General features: G+C 35.8%; 1 protein-coding gene across 6 annotated transcripts in view; it reads left to right on the forward strand.

Moving 5' to 3' along the window:
* Positions 1–27,490, forward strand: part of PCLO (piccolo presynaptic cytomatrix protein) — a 365,554-nt gene that overhangs the window by 200,165 nt on the left and 137,899 nt on the right. For all 6 annotated transcript variants that reach the window (XR_008628418.1, XM_055124466.1, XM_055124435.1 and 3 more), the window contains exon 7: positions 23,655–25,842. Coding sequence is in view for 5 of the 6 variants with exons in the window: in XM_055124466.1 (XP_054980441.1) it covers positions 23,655–25,842 (2,188 nt within the window). In the remaining variant the exon portion in view is untranslated. The remainder of the gene's footprint in view (positions 1–23,654; positions 25,843–27,490) is intronic.

Consider the following 27,490-nt stretch of genomic DNA (forward strand, 5'->3'; position numbering starts at 1 on the left):
GCTTTAACCTTTATTAATTTTAAGCATAAATTACTAAACATTAGATTACTGAAAAGATTGATCTTTGTTTTGGTTTGGAGGAGTTTTTTGGGGGGGAGATTGGTGGTGCTTGGCCTACACCTGGCAGTGCTCATTGGATACTCCTGCCTTTGTGCTCAGGAGTGAGCCCTGTGATTCTTGTAATGCCATATGCAGTGCCTGGAATTAAATTGGGGTCCGTGGTATGCATGACAAACTCCTTACTTTTTGTATTGTCTCTTCTAAGTGATATTCATAGGGATGTGAGTTTAGGGAGTCTCGCTGAATAAGTTTGCATATTGTTAATTTTCTCAAGTCAATAAAATTAAAATAAATGTATACCACTCAGTAGACATTGAGTAGTACATTTAACTTGGAACTTGAAGTTAAGTTTTTTTTTTTTATGAGACTGATAGCATCCACTCTTTCTGATACTGTCAGTAAATGTTTCATAGAGAAGGTTCTGAAACTTGAAGGTGAGACCTATTGGAGCATAAAGAAGAAAATGGCAGTCTTTCTAAATAGAGCAAAATGTACAGAAGTTCAGATTTATAAAGCAAAAAACAGGACATGGTTTTGGTAAATAAAACTAGAAAGGTAAGAAACTGGTCATTTAAGATCTAATTTTTTAAGTTTGAGTTTGGATTTGTGACCTTTGTCATAGGTTACCTAGACAAAAGCCATCATTATTTTAATTATTCTGTTTGCTAGCTGTGGGCTCTCCATTCTTGCCTTGATTTCAGTTGGTTCTTTAAGTGCACCTTGAGTGATCTTCTAAAATTTATATAAGATTGTATCACTCTCATTGCAGTACAAACTCTGGTTTGTACTACAAACCAGAAACTCATCAGATTCTGAATATAACACAGATTTCTTAAGCAGGCCTTATATGATCTAGATCCCTACTTATCCTATGATCTCATCAGCCACTCTCCAAATCTGTCTTCCTTATCTCTTGTCTCCTACCACTGGTCTCACTCTTCTTTGGGGTAACAGCTTCATCCCCAGCCCGGACCCATCTTGGAACCATCATCATCCTCAGATGAGACCCATCTGCTCAGCTCTTTGCCTTGCTCACACCCATCTGTGCTCATTTTACTCTTGACTCTCCACTGAGGAATCATTCTTGGTAGGTTTAGGGGACCCTGTTGACCACATCCAAGGTGCCCACTGTACTCTCCCCAGCCCCCAGAAATTTACGGTTTATTCTTAATTTTTATTCTTAATAAAACTTAAATTTCACTGAGAAACATGAACTTTCAAGTTATTTAAGGTTTACTAAGAACATGAGATTCTTTTACCCTCATGTTTATTTACCTTCAGGGAACTTTTGTCAGAAATATATTGGACACAAAAATTCCAAAGCAGAAGCACACATTTTCTAGTGAAGAGATTTTTACTACATCCTTTTCAGGCAAAGGCAATACTCAGCATCCTCTGAGCACCCCCTACCCCAAAAGCTACCTTCTTAGAGCAAGTAGAACATACCCCTAACTATATCTGTTACTACTGCTGCCCACCACAGATCGTTCCAGTACTCCCCAGAGGATAGTGTAGCCCACTTTGAAAACACTGTTGAAAGTGGTATTTCACTGGTACTTTTGTTCATGATTGCTTCTTTTTCTTACCCATTCAAGTGATGATAGTATGCACTAAAGAGAAATAGTATTCAAACACATTTGCATAGTAGGATTATAGTTTCTGAGATCATGTTATATAATAATATAATATCCTCTTATGTCAGTAAGTAGTGAATACCGACCCTGTCACTCTAGTGTCCTAGTTAAAGGCCTCAACACAAATTTCTACTTTTTACAGCAATTTATTGAGGAAAAAGAAATAAATGCACACCGTTTCCTTGCAAAAATGAAATTTTTCTTACAAATCTGAAATTTTTATTATGGGGAAAATTACCACCTGTTCTCTTTAACTCTTCAGTTTGCATTCCAGGAAAATTCCCCAGAGGTGCAATTGATTCCTGTTTATGAGGTTAAACTTGATATTTACTTATGACTTCTTTAGATGAATATGTATAGAATACGTTTTAGGAAAAGCACAATAATAATCATATTTTCAATGGAAAGTAGCAATGGACATGGTATTGTTCTCTTTTAAAGTCAAATTAAAGTACTTTGTTAACCTTATAGTTTAAAATTGGTAGAAGCTAGTATAGAGTGATAAGCTGTATAGTATAATTATTGAGCAAAAATGACTCTTACAACTTCATCAACAAATCCAGCAATTGTAGGCATCCAGGACATTGGCTCCTCTTTTATCAGGTTAACATTAATAGAAATTTTATTAATAGAAATCTGTCAACTATCATTGCATTACTGTCTGGGTTTGTAGAAAGAATTATTAAGCTTTAAGTAGCAGTGTATAGTTTTGTTTCTGTGGGGATAAATTATGCTGTTTCTCCAGAAGTTTCAAATTCCATTTATCTAAAATAATGTTTAGTTATTCATTTTACTGGGGAGAGGTTGGACTATGCCTATTTTAAGCTAAATATAGCTAAAGAGACTATCTTTAGCTCTGTGCTCAGGGAAGCATATATGTTGTTAGGGATAAAATATAAATCTACCAATAGGACCACTTACAAGGCATATCCCTTAACTCCTGTACTGTCTTACCAGATAGAATATGCTTATCTTTTTTTTATTATTATTATTGAATCAACATGGTTTACCGTTGTATTACTGTTTCTGCTTATATCATACATGACAACTGCATTACCACTTTTCTTCTTACCTGTTTTATCTTTCTGATTTATCTGTTTAGAACCACCCACCTATTTGGGTTGGGTTGGGGTGAAGAGAGTCTCCCAGGCAATGGTCAGAAAGCCTGAGGCAGCAATTTTTAGTCAGTGGCACACAAATCAGCAAAGTAAGAATGCATTTTAACTGCTCTATTATCTCTTCTGCCCCACCTACCTTTCTAACAAGTTATCTATTGCATTTTATCCATACCATATATCATCATCAAAAATGCTGTATCTATCCCTTTGCAATATTTAGTGTCTTTGTTTGCTTCAAAAATTATGGGAGAAATTTTTGTGTGCTGTATTTATTGCTAAATGCCCAGATAAATTCCTGATGCCTAACAGTTTCAAACAATAAGTTAAATTGACAAATTACTAAATGGATGGACTTGTTTTATCTATTTTCAGTTTGAGGAAATTAAGAAATTTCTTACAGCAACCTAAAACAAAAAATAAAAATTAAGCAAATAAGTGATATCATATTTTCCTTCCACTATATATATTTTTGTCTAATTTACTGTTACACTTTTATCCTGCATTGTTTTTTATTCCCACAATGAATAACACTGCACTTTCTCAAATTTATTCCAATCCAGTATGCTTCTATATTTGTACCATCATATCTAGAAATTTGTCTTACACTGGAGCATCAAAATTTGTTCCTTATTCTATTTTACTTTCTTTATCACAAAAATACCCTCAGATGATCTTTGGGGAGGAAGGTTAATGTTGCGTGTTTTCTACAGCATCAGAGAAAATAACATTATCTGTTGCAAAAAATAACTATAGATTCAAAAAAATTGGCACTGAAAGAGTAAACTTTCTTATGAGATTTATGTTAAAGGGTAAAATGATTTTTTTCTTTAAAATGGCATTTCAGAAATAGCACTTCCTTTCTCAATGCTATGTTCCTCTTTTTGCACACACACACACACACACACACACACACACACACACACTCAGAAACAAACAAACCCCCAAAACAAACATGTTATAGCCTAAACCTCAGTGGAGGATATTGGGCATCTGGTGGTAATGAGGTACATGAACTACATCAAGGTTATAAATGTTAACTTACTTCCATTATATTAGGTTAACTACAATCATAATAAAACATTGTGATCTCACTACTGACCTTGATAGGGTTCCATGTTAAACTTTAACCTTCTTTGACAAATTGGAAATCTTTCAGTAACAGGCAAAACCCTGATGTTAAATAATGTTCGGCTTTCACTTTGTTTTAGTAATAATCAATGCTCTGCTCATTCAGAACTCTTCTGTGTTAGTAAAATTGTCATGTCCAAATATTTAGCTAAGTATAATATTTCGCTGTTTCACTAAAAATTGGGAAAATGGTTTTGTGTTACACTTAGCTAATTTGCATACTTCAAAATATGCACATATAAAAATGATAAAAATATTATCTGATTTTTCCCTACAGTTGAGAGATTTGTTTTGAAATGCATCCTTAAATGTTCCTTAAGATGGAATAGCATTCTTAATGAGTTTACACTAAACTGATAGTCAAATTAATTTAAATTTTTTAATTTGTGTATGTCTGTACATTATGCAACATTGGAATTTTAATAACATTTTGGTTAACTATCACAAATTATTTTATTGTCATTATTTTTGAATTATTTTTGAAAAGGTCTAAAATTGTATTTCCTATTTTAACTTGAAAAAGCTGCATTTTTAAATTCTTTAAATTATCTTTTGTCAAAGAAAAAACATGAAAAAACATTTGTGTATTCAGATGAGTTTTCATGTTATCTATTGGGAATTTTTAGAAACTTTAGATTCCCACCATAAACTTTTAAATAACTGTCTGATGAAGTAATGTAATAATAATCTCATAATGACATATTAAAATGGTGAATGACTTTGCCCTTGTATAAGAAATCATTGAATGATGCTTGTTAATATCATTTAGTATCCTATTCAGTGACACAGTACAGAAATTTAATGGTATAGAAATGAGGAAATAGAAGATATTAGTGACCATATGGTTTTCATAACCCCATAGTTCTGTCAGTCCTTTTTAAATTGCTTCATTGCTTCTGTATTAGTTCATTGGTCATCAGACCTTATTTTCACTTTGCTAAAAGCATGTAAACAAAATATTTTGCTGCCCCAATAAATATTTGAAGTAGCAACTACAAAAAGAGTGCTTTTAAACTTAGTAATAGCTTGACACTGGGGAAATAAAAAGGAAGGGAAATGAAGGTCATTAGTACTTTTAAGCATTTATTTTTCTGTTAGAATATAATTAAAAATTGATAATATTGAATAAAAACTAGATATATCTGAATTTTCATACAATTATATGTCTTTCTAATGAAAATATAAAATTTTAAATAGATTATGTCTTATTTCTGATGGTAGGCATTAACCTCATTTCAAATGATATATTCTCATAGTATATTCAATCAACAATTGAATATACTTACTATTGATTGAATATACTTACTATAGGAATATAAATTATAACTGAAATGTTAAAATATTAAATTTGTTTCGCTCTTTATAGCAAATTAGTCATTTGTAAATCACTGATAGTTTGTTTATAGTCTAGGTCTCCATATATCACTCAAAAATACAAAACTTCTACTTATATGCCAGATTTGGCACCAAAATTGACTGTCTAGAAGCATAGTTTAGTGGGTAAAGCACTGGTCTCTCATGCTACCAACCCCAATTCAATCCCCAGTGCTGCATTTGGTGTCTTAAGCACTTCCAGAACTGATCCCTGAACACAGACCCAGAAGTGTGCCTTGAGCACGGCCAGGGATGGTCCCAAAACAAACACAAATGCCTTGTATGACTTCTAAGGTCGTGACATATTAAAATTCTCTCATTGACACACTGCCCAACTAGATTCCAAATATATCTGTACAGGAATAGAGGTTAACTTTAGATTGGATTCTACAAAATGATAACTTAGCAAAGATCTCAGATTTCTCTAACATAAAACTGCCTTCATCTGATGAAGGAATATCTCTTATTACTCTAAAGTCTCATAGCTAGAAGACCAAAGTGCTATTGTGTTCTTCAGTTAATTATCTGGCCACATGTATTTTATATTTTTTTATTGTATATCATTTTGTTTTGCTGAAACAGGAAAGTAAATCAAATCTCATTACAGTTATGGAATTTTTGTTGTCAGTCTATACAGATGAATACTAGATTATTTGAGATACAGAGAATACATTTGAAGATTCATCTGTGTACAATATATATATAGCATATATACTGTGAAAAATCATTTTATTTATAATATTTATCTTCCTAAATATGTATCATTTGACTAGATCATTTTTTTTACCACCAACCCAAAACAAAAAAAATAATGCTAAAATTATTTAGGTTCCTAAGTTAAAAAAATTTAGTTATCTGTGACTCACATAGAACTAACATATATTTTAAATTTTTACAGAAGTCATAATTTACAAACTTACCAATAGTTGCATTTTTAGTATTCGATAATTCAACATCAATCCCTTCACCAAGTCAAGTACTCTCTACCAGTGTTCCCAGATTCCTCACCTATCTTAACCCCACTCTACCCCTGATTGTCAGCTTGACAGACACATTACAGAGCTTCAGTGGTTGCCTTTTAGATTTTTTTTATTTTCAGTTCGGTTGAGTCTGGGTTTGGGGTCTACCTCTCACTCATGTCACTGGTATAACTGATGCCTGTTAACTTATTATTTGTCTCCTTGATTTCTTTCCTTCTCTGTCTCCTCTCTAAACATTGGAATTAAGGATGATTTAAGTATTCCCCTTTTATACATTTCCTCACCCAGTATTCTTTATTCCACAGATAAGTGAGATCATCCCGTGTCTGTCTTTCTTCTGGCTTACTTCACTCAACGTGATTTCTTCCAGTTCCAACCATGTTGCAGCAAATTGCATGATTTCATTATTTCTTGCAGCTGCATCGTATCCCGTTGTGTATATATACCACAGCTTCATAATCCATTCATCTTTCATTGGACACCTCGTTTGATTCCTTGTCTTAGTACTTATATCTTAGTACTTATATGTACTGAGTGTAGCAATGAATAATGGTGTGCATATGTCCTTTTGAAAGAATGTTTAAAGTTCTGGGGATAGATCCCCAAAGTGGAATTGCTGGTTCATATGACAGTTTAGTTCTGACTTTACTTAGGACTCTCCATACCATTTTCCATGATTGTACCAGACAACATTCCCACCAGCAGTGGATAAGAGTTCCTTTTTCATCACATCTCCACCAGCATAGATTGTTCCTACTATTTTTGATATGTGCCACTTTCACTGGTGTGAAATGATATCTCATTGTCCTCTTCACTTCGAATTCTCTAATAAGTGATGCTGAGCATTTTTTCAGGTGCCTACTGGCCATCTGCTTGTCTTCCTCAGAGAAATGTCTATTCATTCCTCTCCCCATTTGTTGATGTTTTTTGAATTGCTTTTTGTTTATCTTTGTGATCACTTTGTAAATCCTGAATGTCACACCTTTATCTGATGTGTTGAATGTAAATATTTTTCCCATTCAGTTAACTGTCTTTTAGTTTTAGCCTGTATTTTTGGATTATTTTGTTGTTGTTGTTGTTTTTGCCATGCAGAAGCTCATTAACTGTATGTAGTTCCAAATGTTTATTTTTTATTTTGTTGCTTTTGTGGTATAAGATTGCTGAAGACACCTTTGAGATCTAAATCTTAAAGTGATAACTGGTGTTTTTAAATGTTGTTTTAATGTTGAAAAAGCCAGAAATGTTGGTACAGCTCTAAAGTTGAAATTGATTAGACAACAGAGCTCCATTATTAAAATCAATAAATATAAAAATCAATTTTATGTGAAAATTGTTTTATCTAATTACGGGTTTTGTTTGTTGAATTTAATTGGCTTCTGTGTTACTTTCCCATCTAACTTGGTGTGCTCTTACTGGAGCTTCAGCAGTGAGTAATTAGGAGGTGTGAATTAGAGAATTCAGGGTCTAAGGTCTGTGCCATTAGCAAGGCACTGGAGTTGAACTCTTGGCTTGGCTACAGTGTGGGGGCAGGGGTATGTCAGTGCAACTGTTGGGGCCTCAGCAGGGTCAATGCTCTGCCTCCCAAGAGAGCCCCAGTTTTTCATCCACAGGGACCAGTGTGTTCATGAATTTTAGCCAATTGGCTGCGTCTTCTTAGAAATTTAGTCATGAATCCGTAGAACAGGACTAGTAGGTGAGTTGGCATGGTGGCTGCTCTCAAGAACTATTATTTTAAATGTCCACCATCAATTGTCCATCTCTGTGAAAAAAATATGTTTGAGTATTTTTTCTAGTACCATAATTAATGAGATATGTGCTAGAAATAACTTTTAATATTATTTAATATATAAAAACAATTCAGAATAAACATAAATGAAGGTGATACACTTTCATACGTGAGAATGACTTTACGCTTATGCAGGATTATTTCAAAGGAATATTGGACTAAGTTCCTAAATATTAATTTCAACACAAGAATTTTCTTTTTTCTTAAATTTATTAGTGAATTACTGTGAGATAAAGTTACAGACTTACAAACTTTCATGCTTGTGTTTCAAGCATTCTATATAGTTTTTAGTGATACAATGATCAAGTCATACAATGATCAAGTACCCATCCCTCCGCCAGTGCCCATTTTCCACCACCAATGGTCCCAGCATCCTTCCCACCACCCCCAACCTGTCCCCTCTACCTCACCCTGCCTCTGTGGCAGGGCATTATCTTTTGCTCTCTCTCTCTCCTTTTGGATGTTGTAGTTTACTATAGAAGTATTAAGTAGGCATCATGTTCAGTCTATAGTTATTTTCAGCCTGCATCTTCCATCCCTAGCAGGCCCACCTAGCACCCTTTGCTTGGTGGTCTTTTTTTCTATCTGAGCTGCTTTTTCCCCCAGGAAGTGAGGCCAGCTTCCAAGCTGTGGAGTAATTCTCCTGGTACTTATCTCTACTATTCTTGGGTGTTAGTCTCCCATTCTGTTACTTTATATTCCACAAATGAGTGCAATCTTTCAATCTTTCTGACTCATTTCACTAAGCATGATGCTTTCCACGTTGATCCACCTATATGCAAATTTCATGATTTTATCTTTTCTGACAGCTGCATAGTATTCCATTGTGTACATGTACCAAAGTTTCTTTAAACAGTCATCTGTTCTTGAGCACTTGGGCTTTTTCCAGATTCTGGCTATTGTAAACAGTGCTGCAATGAACATATAGGTGCAGATGTCACTTTTACTATACTTTTTTTTGCATCTCCGGGATATATTCCCAGAAGTGCTATTGCTGGGTCAAATGGGAGCTCAATTTCTAATTGTTTGAGAAGCATCCATACTGTTTTCCAAAAGGGCTGAACCAGTTGGCATTCCCACCAGTAGTGAAGGACAGTTTCTTTCTCCCCACATTCATGCCAACACCGGTTGCTTTTGTTCTTTTGGGTGTGGGCCAATCTCTGTAGTGAGAGATGGTATCTCACTGTTGGTTTGATCTGCATCTCCTTGATGGTTAGTGATGAGGAGCATTTTTTCATGTGTCTTTTAGCCATTCCGATTTCTTCCTTGAGAAAGTTTCTGTTCATTTCATCACCACATTTTCTGATTGGATTGGATGTTTTCTTCTTGTGGAGTTTGACCAGTGCCTTGTAAATCCTTGATATCCACCCCTTATCAGATGAGTATTTCCCATTCTGTAGACTCTCTTTGTATTCTGGTCACTGTATATTTTGAGGTGCAGAAGCTTCTCAATTTAAGGTAGTCCCATTTGTTTATCTCTGTTTCCACTTACCTGGTCAGTGGCGAGTCATCTTTGAAGATGTAGCTTCAGTGTCGTGGAGGGTTTTGCTGAATTTGTCTTCAATGTACCCTATGGATTCTGGTCTGATGTTGAGGTCTTTAATCCATTTTGATCTGACTTTTGTGATGGTGATAGGTGGAAGTCTAAGCCCATTTTTTTTTTTGCATGTAGCTGTCCAGTGTTGCCAGCACTATTTGTTAAAGAGGCTTTCCTTGTTCCACTTCACATTTCTTGCTCCCTTATCAAAGATTAGGTGATCATATATTTGAGGGTGTGTGTAAGGATATTCAACCCTGTTCCATTGGTTTACTGCTCTGCCTTTCTTCTAGTATCATGCAGTTTTAATTATTACTGCTTTGTAGTAGAGTTTGAGGTTGGAGAAGGTCTTCTTTTTCCCCAAAATTGCTTTAGCTATTTTTGGGGGTTTGTTGTTCCATATTAATTTCAGGAGTGTTTGGTCCACTTCCTTGAAGAATGTCATGGGTATTCTTATAGGGATCGCACTGAATCTGTATAATGCTTTGGGAAGTATTGCCATTTTTACTATGTTAATTCTCCCAATTCATGAGCAGGGGATGTGTTTCCATTTCCTCATGTCCTGTTTTATTTCGTGAAGTAACGTTTTGTAATTTTCTCTGTACAGGTCCTTCACCTCCTTAGTTAAGCTGATTCCAAGGTACTTGATTTTCTGAGGCATCATTGTGAATGGGATTGCTTTTTTTCATATCACGTTTTTCTCTCTCATTATTTGCATATAGGAAAGCCATGGACTTTTGGGTATTGATGTTATAACCTGGACTTTACTATACAAGCCTATTGTTTCTAGGAGTTTCCTGGTAGAGGTTTTATGTTTCTCTTAGTATCATATCATCTTCGAATAGTGATAGCTTGATTTCTTCCTTTCCTATCTGGATGCCCTTAATGTCTTTTTCTTGCCTCATTGCTATTGCAAGTACTTCCAGTACTATATTGAATAGAAGTGGTGAGAGTGGGCATCTCAACACAAGAATTTTCATCATTAGAAATTTATATCTGAATACAAAGAACTTTTCTCTGCCAGCCAACTACTTAAGTTTGGCAATTTTGTTCTGTTTTCTTTTACGGCCACATCAGGCTCTGCACTCTGAAATTACTCCTGGTAGAGCTCAGAGGGCCAGACAAATGCCAGGGAACAAACTCAGCTAGGCCACGTGCAAGGCAAGTACCCTTTCTGGCCCCAAACAGCTATTGAAGTTGACATATTCTAAAGGTGGGCCAGATTTTCAGATCCTATGAGAAATTTTTTCACTAGTAGACATCAGAGAGAGACTTAAGAGTAATATTAGACTGTTGGCCTTATTTTTTAAAATTTAGATTTCCAGTGTCTTTAAGATCAAGTACAAGTCACTGCTTTCATTTATAGATATATAAAACCATTAAATTCCTGTATTAGTATTAAAAATGCATCACAGTTTTATAGCCTTACTGGATAATTTTTTATTCCCTTGTAAGTGAGGGAATAGAAAGAGAAATATTTTGGGCTTCTGTTAAGTTCCAGTAAGTTATTCATTTGTTCATGCATATTAGGTGAGGGTGAAGACTGAAGATTTTTTGGAAGATATCACTGTCTCACTGTCATACCATTGCTCATCGATTTGCTCTAGCGGGATCCAGTAATGTCTCCATTGTGTGATTTGTTGTTACTGTTTTTGGCATAATGAATACGCCACGAGTAACTTGCTAGGCTCTGCCGTGTCGGCCAGATACTCTCAGTGGCTTGCCGGGCTCTCTGAGAGGGGTGAAGGAATAGAAGCTGGGTCATCCATGTACAAGAAAAATGCCCTACTTGCTGTGCTATCGCTCCAGCCCTTTTGGAAGATAAGTCCTAAAAAAATATTTTTATTTCCTAGAGCAAGCTGTCTTATCAAATGCTTATTGCTTTTGAAAATTGCCAGCATATGGAACACTTAAAATAATTTTTATTGGAAAATCTAACATTCTAGCAAATTGAAAACCTCAGGCTACAGTTTGAAATGGCAAAATTGCCAGGGTTTCAACTGTTTCTGTGGTGTTTAATTAACAGTGTATAAATTATCTTCATTTCCTGGAAAAAGCTAAAGAGCAGGTTCAGTATTGTGGGAACTATCAACTAAGAAAGAAGACTGAGACAATAACCTAGAGTCCTGCTAACTCCACTGTGAGTCCTTCCTGGCTCTTGGATCAGGACCTTGTAAAAAGAAATAACCTCAAAAGGCTACATGAAACACTGCAGCAAAGGATCTATACCTGTATGCCTCTCCAGGGTGACCTTGTCTAACTAGATAAACTATCTGTCAAAAGAATATAAAGGAGGATCTTCAGAAAAATTAAGTGTATTTATGTAGTCGCTCAATCATGCAGAACAGTCACCAAGCATATTGTGGGCTTCTTTGTAAAAAAATCACCCAAAACTAAGTCTTAAGAAATTTTAAGTTACAGGGAAGTAAACATACCTAGAGATGTTTGTTCTTGGTCTCCTGGACCCCTCCCCATCAGTAACACAGTCCAACATGTTTTATCTACACGCTGAATTATCATGTGACTTCACCTTTGTGCAATAAACTGGTGTCTCAATGAAAAGTCTTTCTAGGTTTTAAATTACTTTTATATCTGTGAGGGTAGGACAACATCTAGTTAGTTCTCTGTTTCTTGGCCATTTTTTTGTTTGGGGGCCATACCTGGTGATGTTTGGTAGTTACACCTGGCTCTGTGCTCAGGAATCATTTTGGTGGTGCTTCAAGGACCTTGCAGTGCCAGGAATTGAACCAAGATTTCCAACAGGCAAAGCATGTTTTTATCCAATTCTGCTATCTCTGTGGTCCTCCTGCACCTTCAATCAGTGCTTCTGCATGTGATGTGATCTGTCACTTTCACAGTTCCACTCTGTCCTGAAATTACCTGCAAGTGTAAATTATGTAACTCAGGACGTTTATGTGTATATGTACACCATTCTCTCAATCTTTTCTCTCAGTGCTTTTTCTTTCTGTGAGTGCTTGTCCTCCATATTTGTTCTTCAAGATCACCTTTATTCTGCTCCACTGGGCCTTGAATGAATCCTCTTAGGTCTTTCACTGTTCTATTATAAAGCATCAAATCCCTCTTGCCATTCCTCTTATTTTTCTCATGACCCTAGCAAAGAACTTACACTGTGTGAATCCAATTATCGCTTCTTTACTTGCGTCTCACCCATTGAGCATTTCTCCAAGAGATATTCAAAGTAAGACTTGCCTACCTCAATCAGACTCTGCTGCCTAAAATTCCTGTTATATATTTAGCCACTCATCTTCCTTTCTCATTTTCTACTCTGCTCAAGCATGGTAAGATTTGCCCTGGTTACAGTAGGTTAAATGCTTCCCATATTGTAATGAAGATAAACTTTCTCAATATCCAGCCACCAAATATGTAATCATCCGAGGTCCTCTCAAAAAGCCCTTGACTGCTATCACCTATAACTTTTACATGAACTCATTTATATATATATATATATATATGTATATATCTATACATATATGTAAACGCTCACTTTGTGCTATAGAAAATTTCTAAAAATCATCCCTATATTTAGTATTCATGTCATTGTGGAATCCATTGGGGACAGGCTGGATCCATTGACTCTTCTAATGAATAAAATATGGAAAAATAATGGGATGCCACTTGGAAGATGAGGTTATAAAAGACTAAACCTCCACCTTGATTGTGCTCTTCCTAACTCAGTTGTTTTGGTGAAATTCATCTTGTTTTGATGAAGTGAGCTTCTGATGAAGGCCTTTGCAGGGAACCACAGGGAAAGGCACAGGCGAGGTCAAGAAGGAACAAAAGCCACAGTTCAGGAATTCTCTGAGAAATGAAACCTGCCACCAATCACATGATTAAGTATGGAAATAAATTTTCCCTGAGATGATACTGCAGTGGTAGGTAACAATATGATTTCAGCCTTGTGAGAAACCCTGAAAAAGATTATAAATATTATTTTAATTTGCTAAATTTTGAGCTGATTTATGACACAGAAATCAATAGCTAATGGATTCTTTCATCTGAAATCATCTGTATAAGGGCCACGATTCATTCTGGAGCAAAGTTGCTTTACTTCAGTTCTTTTCATTTCCTCAGTTCTAAAACTGCCTTCCACATCTACAGAAGTTGCTTAACCTTGGTGTATCTTTATGTCCCCAGTTATAAAGTGGGAGTCGTGGCAATATCCACCTTATAAGGTAATTGTAAGAAGTTATCTACCACAGAAACCCTAGTTTATTCATTTGACTTTAATTTCTCTGGACAGCCGCTCCTACTTTTGTATGAATTATGTGTCTTTATACTCTTAAAATGCTTATTTCTTGGAAAGTTCAGCATTTATCAAAATTTTTAGTTAAAATTTATAAGATTTATAATAGTAAAATTTCTGCCAAAGATGTCTTCTACTAGCAGTTGAAGTCATATTGTTTATGCATTTAGAATCTTTTTAAAAACTTATTATTAAATAACTGTGGTTTACAAAGTTTTGATAGTTGAGTTTTTGGTGTATTATATTTCAACATCAATTCATCACCAGAGTCAACTTTCCTCTACCAATGTTGCCACATCCCCTCTCCACCCAACCCCAACCCATCTTTGCCTCTCAACTTGAAAGGCACATTACAAAGTTACAGTCGTTGCAGCTTAGACCATATTTTGTTGAGTGTGTGTTTTGGATATATTACTATACCACTTATATTCACCAGTATACCTGAAGCACTGGTGTCTGTTCCTTCCTTTTTCTAAGGCACTTCTGTACTTTTTCTTCTTTACTTTATTACTTCTTTACTTCATTTTTTCTTTACTTCATTATGTCATACCTCTATGCTTCATTTATCTTAGTATACATCACTGATATAACTGAAGTCCTGATGCTTGTTCTTACTTTTGTCTTTAAAGTATTTCTGTACTTCTTTACTTTATTATTTCTCATTCTCTTCCCCCCTTGATTTCTTTTCTTCTCTGTCCTCTTCTCTAAGCACTGGGGTCAGGGGTGATCTAGGCCACTTCCTTTTACTAGAGTATATCCTCATCTCATATTCTATATTCTACATATAAGCGAGATCATCCTTTGTTTGTCTTCTTCTGGCTTACTTCACTTAATATGGCATCTTCCAGTTCCAATCATGTTGCAGCAAATTGCATGATTTTTTCATTCCCTGAAGTTGTATTGGATTCCATTGCCTATATAGTCCTCATCTTCATAATCCATTCATCTTTCATTGGACACCTTGGTTGATTCTGTATCTTGGCTATTGTACTGAGTGCAGCAATGAATACTGGTATAGGTACTTAGAATCTTAAAAGGTTCTTCTCTTCAGGTATCAGAGTCTTGGCATATTTTTCAAGGTCCTACATGGTCTAATATATTTCTCCCCAGGATCACTTTCAGATACTTTTTCTTTATCCATGTTTACTTGCTTCAGTTCTGTGCTTAGGCTTTATGGACTGTGTGACATATGTATGGACATTTTTCATGCTTTTTTACATGTGCACTGCTACCAAAGATCTTTCCTTTATAGAGTTGCAATTTTCCTTCAGCATTTAAAGCTACAGCAAAAGTTGTCTCCTCAGATGCCTCATGTGTATTAGGTTAACCTGAGAAACAAACTCTTTTCTATATAAACTAAGAACCACATACAAACTTATAAAATATGTTAAGTTATAGTATTTAATGAAATGTCACTTTTATTCCTAAGCTCTTAAAAACACCATGAAGGTAGAAATAATAAAAGAATTTCTTATTTTTATATATCTATGACATGACAGAACATAGTACCTAATAAATTATTATAAATACTTATTGGATAGACAACGGGGATTAATAGAATTCACTACTCTCTAGTATATATACTTAGGTTAATGTTAGATTGCTTTTTATAACTCCAATTCATTTTATTAAATAATTATTTAAATCTTATCTATTATGGAGTGACAGCACAGTGGGTGGGGCATTTGCCTTGCACACAGCTACCCTGGGTTTGATTCCTCCATCCTTTTTGGAGAGCCCAGCAAGCTACTGAGATTATCCTGCCTGCACGGCAGAGGCTGGCAAGCTACCTGTGGTGTATTCTATATGCCAAAAACAGTAACGATAGATCTCACAATGGAGACATTTCTGGTGCCCATTCGAACAAATCGATGAACAACAGGATGACAGTGCTATATATATATATATATATATATATATATATGTATATATATACACATATACATACAGAGAGAGAGAGAAATCAGAGATAGTGAAGACATTCAGGTGCTTGCTTTGCATGCAGCCAACCCCCATACCATCCCTGGCTGTCACACATTGGACTTTGCACACTGGCAGGAGTAACCTCTGAGCAAAGAGCCTTGAGAATCACCAGGTATGACCACAAATAACCAAAATTATAAATTATTAATGTATGAAAAATAATACATGATTGTGTGTATCAAGAGAATTTTAAATAAGTTTTATGTCTGTAATTTGTTTACTTATTGTATTGAGTTTATGTCTCAGAATATAAACACACTGGGATAACATATGCTCATAATTTATCATGTATGTTAAGTACAGAAATCTGTGTTGCAGATTATTTTAAAGACATTTTGCTCTGTGAATAGATCACATTGTACTTAAACTTGAGCATTAGAATTAGGCAAGTATGGAGTCAAATCCCTGTCCTGCAACTCAGTAGTCATACAGATTTTATTTCTCTGAAGTTATGGATATAAGAACCTGAATTTAATAATCATTTCTCCAAAAAGGATATGTCAGATTTAATAAGATTTGATACAAAGCTCTTAATAATGCTCAGTACATAGAAAATTTCAATATATTTTAGTCATTCAATATAACCTTTAGTTATTACTGTTGAAACAGCATATTGTCCCTGGCTAAAGGATAACAGCCATTTTGCTTTATTCGCTCTCTCTTATGTCTTCATTTTCCCCTGTCTTTCTCCTGACTCATACTGTATCTTACTTTAGAAAAAAAAAAAAAATACTCTCTTTTTTTCTCTAAAGTATTCTCTTCAGATAATCTACCCAGAACCACTATCATGTCACTTTGCCAACAAGCTGGGAAAGTCTATGCACCCTTACTAATTTTCCTTTCTCTCATAATTTGTACTTTAAGCAAGTATAATTTTTCTGTGGTAAATAACTGCCTTGCCGAGCATTGCCAGTATCTTTTATTTTAGCCACAATTAGCAGTTCTCATGGCTTATTTCTGGCTTTGCATCAACGGATCACTTCTGGGGACCGTATATGGTGCCAGGGATTAAACTTTGGACTGCTGCATGCAAGGCAAGTGCTAGGGTTGTATATGGCATAGATAAGCAATTATATCTCATTCTACACCTTATTCTTTATCTTATGTTTGCTTCATAAGTGAATTATCTCACTTGTGTTTGTATACCTATATTTATATTTCCATTATATATTTCCATTATGTATTCCAGTCTTATATCATTTTAAAATAAAGTTAATAATTTTTGTATTTCCTTTTATACTAATGTTCTTTTCATTTACCACTATTAAAGTATCAGGATTTACAATGATGTTATTTATACTGTCCATGTGTATCTTATTCCATCACCATAGAGTCTTCTTCATCCACCAGACCCTTCTAGCCACTGCCCCATCTCATGTGACCTGATTTCTATAGACAAAATCTCCAATTTAAATGACCGTTGCTATTTGTTGTTTACTTGCTTTGTTTTTTTATATCTCACTTAAGAGAATTTTATTTTTATTGTGGAGGTGATAATACCTACAACACATTAATGGTTAAAGCTTAGCACTGCAGCACTCTCATTCCGTTGTTCATTGATTTGCTCGAGTGGGCACCAGTAACGTCTCCATTGTGAGACTTGTTACTATTTTGGGCATATAGTATATGCCACAGGTAGTTTGCTAGGCTTTACCTTGCAGGTAGGATACTCTCAGTAGCTTGCCGGGCTCTCCTAGAGGGAGGGAGGAATTGAACCCGGGTAGCTCTACCCGCTGTGCTATTGATCCAGTTTAACTCCTAAAATTCTAAGTCAAGAAGATCACTGCCACTGTATCACTGTCATTCTGTTGCTCATCGATTTGCTCGAGCAGGCCCAAGTAATGTCTCCACTGTGAGACTTGTTACTGTTTTTGGCATATTGAATATGCCGTGGGTAGCTTGCCAGGCTCTGCCGTGCGAGCGAGATACTCCCGGTGGCTTGCTGGACTTCCGAAAGGGGTGGAGAAATCGGACCCGGGTCAGCTGCATTCAAGGCCAACGCCCTACCTTCTGCGCTATCACTCCAGCCCAAGTCAAGAAGATAAGAAATTATCTGTATTTTTAAGTATAGATGTTTTAAAAATTGATACAGTGAATAATTCTATGCTAACACGTTTTAAAGTTAACTTGAATAGGTAAATTCTGCAAATAAACAGTATAATGAAAGTGGGAAAGGAGAATTAAGAAACTTTTTAATGGAAAACCTAGGCAGAATATTTTATATGGAGCATAATATAAAATGTTATATTATGCTCCGTATAGTAGAGTCTCTTGCCTACACGCCTGGCTGTCTTCCCTGGGGCCCCTGGGAGGAGATGGGCTCCAGCTTCCCTCCTCACCCCGAGTGGAGCTCCCAGTGGCTGAAGACCACCAGAACCTAGCTACAGCCATGCTCGAGGCCCCTCTCCACATGTTCAGACAGGCCTCATGCATGAAGGTACTGGCAGAGGAACCCAGGTGTGTGTAATCTCATCAATGGCCAACATCCAGAGAGAGACTTAAAAGCAAGCTCTCAGAAGCGCGCGGCCGCTTCTCCCTACTTCTCCCTCTGGGAGAAACTGAGAGTTTCCTGTCGACATGGGACAGCCTTGCAAGCTCCCCATGGTGTATTCATATGCTAAATCTAGTAACAAGCTGGATCTCATTCCCCTGATCCTGAAAGAGCCCCCAGTGCGACATCGTTGGGAGGGCCAGTCGAGATGGACTTCTAAGATCACAGGGAAAGGATAAAATGAGAGGTTACTGAGCCTGCCTGAGAAATCGCTGATTAACGGGATTTCGTGATTGTGATAATAGAGAAATTTGTGGTAAGAAAGTAAATGCGCAGAATGTGGACACTCAGATAACTTGGATTTCAGGATATTCTCAAAAATTTGTTTTGTTCAAGAAATGATAAGACTCGGGTTGGAGTGTTAGCACAGCTGGTAGGATGTCTGCCTTGCACGCGGCAGACTTGGGTTTCATTCCCAGCCTCCCATATGGTCCCCTGAGCACCGCTAGGAGTAATTCCTGAGTGCATGAGCCAGGAGTTACCCCTGTGCAATGCCGGGTGTGACCCAAAAAGAAAAAAAAAAGAAGAAAAAAATAAAGAAAAGAAATGATAAGACTAGAAAAGAAAAACCTAAAATGTGAAGCCATATGCAAATCATTCTAATGAATTATAATAAAATATTTTATTATATTAATATTTTATTGTATTTTATTACACTTATATATAACTTTATATAGTGTAATTATATAATATTATATAGTTATGCATAACTATATATATAAAATGTAACTTTACCTTCCACTAAAGCACTTTAAATAAGAAACTATTATAGTCAAACATTTTATGGGATATGAATATTTGTCTTGAATTCCATATGTGAATGTAAATTTGTTAATCTGGAGAAGAAAACATGCATTTTGTGGCCATTATACTGAACTATAGCAGAAGAGCTATGATTCATTTTTCCTATAATTTGCAGGTAACTATTAATGTTAGAAATAAAAAGAAGAAAGGAAAGTAGAAAGACATGGAAGAAAGAAAGGAGGAGGGGGAAAATGCACACGTGTGTGTGTGAGTGTGTGTGTGTGTGTGTGTGTGTGTGTGTGTGTGTGTACAAAAATGCCCAACCTTCTAAGAGGACATAAAATATTTTAGACAGATTTCATGAAGTGGACATTTCAGAGAGTTTAAGGTACTAGTGTTGCACACAGTGACATCTCTAATGCTCTGTCCAGTGAGGTAGAAACTAGTTTTCTGCTTGACTGCACAGCCCAAGAGCAATAACTTGCATCAAGAAGACAGAACAAACTGGGACAAGAAGCACATTAGGGAAAAGCTTAAAAGATATTTGATAATATATTGACTATCATTTCTACGATTTTAACTGGAGAACATTTTCTCTGGACTAAAAGACTTTGAAAAATAATTTAAAATGTCTTCTAGAACTTTCTTTATATTCTATTAATAGGGCCCTACAATTTAGTTTTTGACTTTTTCTTGTTAAGAGAATTTTATGACTACTAGTAAAATATTGCATTTTAAAATAATTCCAGTAAATTCAGTAAATAGAAATTCAAGGCTATTGATAGAAGTATCTGTAACTTTCAGTACACCAAAAGTGTTTTTATAGCAGTGATACTTATATACTTTGTCTCATTACAAAAGTGGTTAAACGATTACAGAGTACTCTAAAAGAATTTGATGATTTAATATTGTATGTGCTAGGAACAATGGGACATCAGTGCTACAGGCATTATGCCTATTATAATACCTAATGATTTAAAGTTCTCTTTTGTTTGGGGCATACCCAGAAGTATTCGGGGCTTACTCCTGGCTCTGGGGTCACTCCTGGAGGAACTCAAGGAGACCATATCAGAGTCTTGGGGATTAAACCCTGGCCATCCATGTTCAAGGCAAGTGCCCTACCCACTGTACTGTCTCTGCAGCCCTAAAATAATTTTTACAGTATCTTAAGTATTTTTTTTTGTGAATGATATAGTTTGAAATTATATAGGTCACTTTACTGTTAAGATTTGTTTTCTACTATATCATAGAAATTTCATAGGTCACTTTACTGTTAATTTTATATTCTACTATATCTATCTATATATCTATATCTATATCTATTTAATCCTTTGCACCAAGCAAGTTTTTACTTTAACTTTGTATTAGGTTGATGATGCTATAAAGAATGGAGGGTAAATAATTGTTTTGTGCACAGATCACTATAAACTTACTGCTTTATTCCTAGACTGTAAACTTGATGGGGCAAGGGAGAGCACTTGAAAGTTAATTAATTGAAAGTTACAATTGAAAATTGTGCTTACAATCAGTTTATAAGAAAGGATTAGTTTAGCATGTTTTCCAATGTACAGCCTTTAGCTTCATCTCAATCCTTTATCCCCATAGTAACTTCACTGTAGCATTGTAACACTGCCATCCTGTTGTTCATCGATTTGCTCCAGCAGGCACCAGTAACGTCTCCATTGTGAGACTTGTTGTTACTGTTTTTGGCATATCATATATGCCATGGGTAGCTTGCCAGGCTCTGCCGTGTGGGCGGGATACTCTTGGTAGCTTGCCGTGCTCTCCGAGAGGGGCAGAAAAATCGAACCCTAGTCGGCCGTGTGCAAGGCAAATGCCCTACCACTGTGCTATCACTCCAGCCCAGTAACTTCATTAAAGGAATAGTCTAGCCCAAGTTTATCAACTTTAACCAACTACTTTATTTAGCGGGGTGGTAGGTGAGGGAAAGACTCAAATATTTCACCTGTCATCTCAAATATTTCAGCTATAATCATAATATGCAAGATAGGTGCATATTATCTCTTAAATGCATAACTTCACAACTAATATTTATTCTTTATAAAGAAGAATGGATTGTACAGAGAAAGAGCAAATAATATCAGAAAATAGCATGAAGTAGTATTTCCAACTAATAACATTACCAAATTTTCTTACCAAGACAAAGCTTATTCTCATACTAAATACAAGCTACAGCTTAGAATAGTTCATAGGATAGAGCAAAGGCCCTAGAATGGTTTCTCTTCTTTTCTTCTGTAGGTGTATTGCACATTTCATAACCATGACCATGACCATCATTATAAGCATGAAACACTACAGTCCACAGAATTAGTTTTTTTTCGCTAATAGTGTTCTCAATATTTTAAAAATCATCAAGCAAGTGTTTTTGGTCTTCTTACTTTTTAATTTAAGTTATTTTCAAAATGGTAAGAATATTATTTTAAAATTGAATTTAAAAAAATTAAAAAAAGAAAATTAAATTTAGCTGTCCAGCTGATAACCCTGATTCTGTTATTGATTATGTGGTGCTGAAACTAAATACTTGCCTGTTCTTTTAAGTTTATAATTTCTTTAATTATGCCATTGATCTACTTTAAGTTTAGAATAACATGAAACTTTTAATAAGAACATTTCTATGTAATTTAATTAAAAACTAAAATTCCTTACTCTTAGGTTTTCTTTAATTATTGCAATTACTAAAAAGTCACTAAGAAAATATTGATCTTCTGTAGTGAATTAACTATTATAGTTACAAGCACTTGTTCCCTGACTTATTCTCTAAAAAATTTATTTTTTTTTAGAAATCTGGTTGAATATTTTTAATGTTTATGTTAATTTTATAGGTAAGAATTATCTAACATCAAAGACTTTCATTTTTTATCCCACCAATTGTTTTCACAGTTTGCACTTAATTCCAGTTCCTCCAAAGGAATCTGGATTTTCAATACCAAGCACTATAATATAAAAGGTTTGCCCTTCTCTTTAACATTATCCCATATAAATGACAAACAATAATTTTTGCCTAATTCCAAACCTAGAAGATACTTAGCACTGTGTGATGATATTTTTTATTAATATCATGTGGGAAGTTATACTAAGAGTATCTAGTAGATTTAGTTCAAATAGCTACTAAACAATCCTACAGTGCACAAAATTATCCCCATATCACCCACAACAAAGAATTATCTAATAAAAATGCCATTATTGTCAAGACTGAGAAAGTAATTGGTCAACAATATTAATAGTAGTTCATGAAATTTATGGGCTGCAAACAGATCCCTGAGAAATTATAGTCATATATTCTGATGGCTTTCTTCTGGTATTTCACATGATATTGGATATAATTTAAACAGTTGTGATAACTTGAGTGTACATTTCAACTTGTTAAAGAGGAAATCAGATTGAGTTTCTTTTTAAGTTGAGGTAATGGTTTATAAATCTATGTATTAGGTGTACAATTTCATAACTCTTCAAAATATATACCACTACAACATGCTTGCTACCCAACTCATATTTTAATATTCAGCTTTTAAGATATTTCAAATATATTTTCTTTATTAATCTATTTGTTCCTTTTAACATTTCCATAGGAAATTTCGCTGAGTTTACTTCTCTCCTCTTGACATTGATGCATTAGTAGCTCCAAATGAAATCAGATAATCCCTGGTTTTTCTGTGAAATTTTACATTCAAATTGGACTTTCAACTTATAAAATATTGTCCCATTTAAATCTTACCCATTCCTTAAGACTCAGGATTGGGGCCACAGAAATAGTACAGAGGGTAAAGTGTTTGTCTCTTACACACATGATCCAAGTCTTAATGCATGACATCACATAAGAGTCCCTGAGTTTCTTTAGCCTCAGAGGGCAAAAAAAAAAAAAAAGAATGAAGGACCTCAGTGGACTTGGCAGTTACTATGCTTGTAGGAATCCCAGGTTTGACACCTGGTGTTACATTGTCCCCTGTGCACCACCAGAATTGACTTCCAAGTATACAAAATCAGGAATAACCTTATAGCACTGCCAGTTGTGGCCCCAAGTCAAATCCCCACCCAAAAAGAAGGAAAAAAGAAGAAAAATAAATGGAAATATAGAAGCAAATAATTTGATGATTAAATAGACATATTTTTAAAATGTGATTTTAATTATAGACATGTAACAAATACTCTTATTAAATAAGGTGGAAAGTGAACTCTTAGAGTTCACTTAAGATGAAAATAATGCCTTAAAGAAATGAGTTCTGTGCTTAATTTCAAAGCTCAATAACAGGATTAAAAAAATAGTAATAGTATATTAAGTTCACCAAGAAAACTATTCTCAACTAATTAAATTCATGAAAAGTAGTTGAAGTAACAATTTTGTTTATGCTGTCATAGCTGCAGTGTATGCATATTGTTATGTCAGTGAAATTATTTTCATTGACATGTAAATGATGGACAGTTGTCTTTTTGTTCCTTGGTGGTAAAGTACTATTTCTTGTTTACTTAATCTTAGACAAAAGGTTCTCAAACCATGACACCATCAGGTACTCAGAAGAAAGTTAAAAGAACTCTGCCAAACCCACCTCCTGAAGAGACCTCCACAGGAACTCAGTCAACCTACAGCACAATGGGCACAGCCTCCAGAAGAAGGATTTGTAGAACCAACACCATGGCACGAGCAAAAATTCTCCAGGATATAGACAGAGAACTTGATCTTGTGGAGAGAGAATCAGCAAAGCTTAGAAAGAAACAGGCGGAACTTGATGAAGAAGAAAAGGAGATCGATGCCAAATTACGGTACTTGGAAATGGGAATTAATAGAAGGAAGGAAGCATTACTAAAGGAGAGAGAAAAGAGAGAGAGAGCTTACCTTCAGGGGGTAGCTGAGGATAGGGATTATATGTCTGACAGTGAGGTGAGCAGCACGAGACCTACCCGAATAGAAAGTCAGCACGGCATAGAGCGACCAAGAACGGCTCCTCAAACTGAATTCAGCCAGTTCATGCCACCACAAACACAAACGGAAGCTCAGCTTGTTCCTCCTACAAGTCCTTATACTCAGTATCAGTACTCTTCCCCTGCTCTCCCTACCCAGGCACCCACCCCGTACACCCAGCAGTCCCATTTTCAGCAACAAACTTTATATCATCAGCAAGTTTCACCTTATCAGACTCAGCCAACATTCCAAGCCGTGGCAACAATGTCCTTTACACCTCAAGCTCAACCTACACCAACTCCACAACCATCTTATCAGTTACCATCACAGATGATGGTAATACAGCAGAAGCCGAGGCAAACTACATTATATTTGGAGCCCAAGATAACTTCAAACTATGAAGTTATCCGCAACCAGCCACTAATGATCGCACCTGTTTCCACTGATACTACATACGCTGTTTCCCATCTGGGCAGCAAGTATAATAGCTTAGACTTGAGAATAGGATTGGAGGAAAGAAGTAGCATGGCAAGCAGCCCAATATCAAGCATATCTGCAGATTCCTTTTATGCAGACATTGACCACCATACCCCACGGAATTATGTCTTAATCGATGACATTGGAGAAATTACCAAAGGGACAACATCATTAAGCACTACATTTAGTCTTCATGAGAAGGATTTGACAAAGACAGACCGTCTCCTTCGAACCACCGAGGCACGGAGGTCTCAAGATGTGACAGATTTTCTAGCACCTTTACAGACTTCCTCCAGATTGCATAGTTACGTGAAAACTGAGGAAGATCCAATGGAGGATCCGTATGAATTAAAGCTTCTGAAACAGCAGATTAAGCAAGAATTCCGGAGAGGGGCAGAGAGTTTAGATCACCTGGCCGGACTCTCCCATTATTACCATGCTGATACTAGCTATAGACATTTCCCCAAATCTGAAAAATATAGCATTAGCAGGCTCACACTAGAAAAACAAGCAGCAAAACAATTGCCAGCAGCCATACTTTATCAAAAGCAATCGAAGCATAAGAAATCACTAATTGACCCTAAAATGTCAAAATTTTCTCCTATTCAAGAAAGTAGAGACCTTGAACCAGACTATACAAGCTATATGACTTCGAGCACTTCTTCTATTGGTGGCATTTCTTCCAGAGCAAGGCTCCTTCAAGATGATATCACATTTGGCCTCAGGAAAAATATTACGGACCAACAGAAATTTATGGGCTCTTCTCTTGGCTCAGGGCTGGGCACGTTAGGAAATACTATAAGATCTGCTCTTCAGGATGAAGCAGATAAGCCATACAGTAGTGGGAGTAGGTCAAGACCCTCTTCCAGACCTTCCTCTGTCTATGGGCTTGATTTATCAATTAAAAGAGATTCATCCAGCTCTTCCCTGAGACTCAAAGCTCAGGAGGCTGAAGCGCTAGATGTTTCCTTTAGTCATGCATCATCCTCCAGCAGAACTAAGCCGACAAGTTTGCCAATTAGCCAGAGCAGAGGAAGAATACCAATTGTGGCCCAGAATTCTGAAGAAGAAAGTCCACTTAGTCCTGTTGGCCAGCCAATGGGGATGGCAAGGGCTGCAGCAGGACCCTTGCCACCAATATCTGCAGATACAAGAGATCAGTTTGGATCAAGTCATTCATTACCAGAAGTTCAGCAACACATGAGAGAAGAATCACGAACTCGAGGTTATGACCGTGATATAGCGTTCATCATGGATGACTTCCAACATGCCATGTCAGACAGTGAAGGTAATTGGGGCTTCAGACAAACTTTGTTGCTCGCAAAACTCATACTTTTATTTTCCTGCATGTTTAATTTTTCTCCTGAAGGATGTATTTTACTTTCCTTGGTGTGTTATTTGCATGCTTACTTTGACTTTATTTCTTCTGTATACAAATTTTATCCTGAGTATAGATGTTGTGATGTGCTTTTCTTTGATTTTAGTTCATCTTTTATTGTTCTGTTTCTTGATTGTTTCTATCAATTTCTTTATTGTTCAATTTTAAAAAACCATTATTTTAAAAATATGCCAATAAATTATGGTCATGCTCAATATCTATAGTTGTAAGGTTTTGCATTGTATATGTACTTTTTAAAATTCATTTTTAAAAATTTGGTTAATTTCATAAATGTCAATACCTATGTATCCATGTTGTGTCAACTACAATAAAAAGTAAAGAAGAGAAATTTAGGCATTTATAAGAGGAGAACAGAACAACTCCAGTTTCGTGGGGGGGTAAAAAAAAATTTGGTTAATTTATTTATTAGATCTCTAGCATTTTGAGCAATAAGCCTGACACTATTAAATTTTCTAATGGAAAATAGGGTCATTTTGTTAAATAAGTATCCATTAACTGAGAAATGTTTTTTTTTTTGCTTTTTTTTTTGGGGGGGGTCACACCTGGCGATGCACAGGGGTTACTCCTGGCTCTGCACTCAGGAATTACCCCTGGCTGTGCTCAGGGGACCATATGGGATGCTGGGATTTGAACCCGGGTCGGCCGCGTGCAAGGCAAACGCCCTACCCGCTGTGCTATCTCTCCAGCCCCGAGAAATGTTTTTTTATTGAGAAGTTTTGTTTAAATCCCTGATGTTAGTTTAATGTATGCTTTTATAAATAAATTGTAGCATTTTAAAATTTTATCATTCTTAGCATCAGAATCAACAAGTTATAGACAGAAGTGATAGTACAGTAAACAGTGTGTAGGGTGCTTCCCTTGCATGCAACAGATACATGTTCTGTTCCCAGCACCCCCATATGCTTCTCTGAGACCTGCCAGGAGTGTTTCCTGACCACAGTAGATAGAAATAAGCCATGAGCTCTACTGGGTGTGGCCCCAACAAATGATAAAAAAGAATTGAAAAGTTTATGCATTTTACACTACATAGTATAGAAGTTAGTATATGTTACTAAGTATTATCAGTGTATTTAAAATAATTATTTAGATTTAAAATTTTAAAATTTGCATATATTGTTATTATGGTTTTATCTGTCTAGACCTGAAGCTTTCCTGGAGTGTCTGTTTAACTCTTAGTTCCTTGGCTTTTCATTTTGCATCACTCAATTTGTTTATGCCCTTAATTGTTTGCTAGTTTCACACATTGTGTAAGTGATTAATGCAAATACAGACTTCACTAAAATATGGCTTATGCTATTTTATTTTTATACAGTAAAATAAGCCATAGTGTTTTGAAAATTCCAAGGCTATATTTGAAGGTGAAGAAAGAATGGTACAAGGTTCTAAATAATTTTACCCACATCAAGAGTGTAAAATTAGGGGCTGGAGCAGTAGCACAGTGGGTACGGCGTTTGCCTTGCACGTGGCTGACCTGGGTTCAATTCCAAGCATCCCATGTGGTCCCCTGAGCACCGCCAGGAGTAATTCCTGAGTACAT

Source organism: Sorex araneus, chromosome 1 (genome assembly GCF_027595985.1).
Source record: "Sorex araneus isolate mSorAra2 chromosome 1, mSorAra2.pri, whole genome shotgun sequence".
Lineage (NCBI taxonomy): Eukaryota > Metazoa > Chordata > Mammalia > Eulipotyphla > Soricidae > Sorex > Sorex araneus.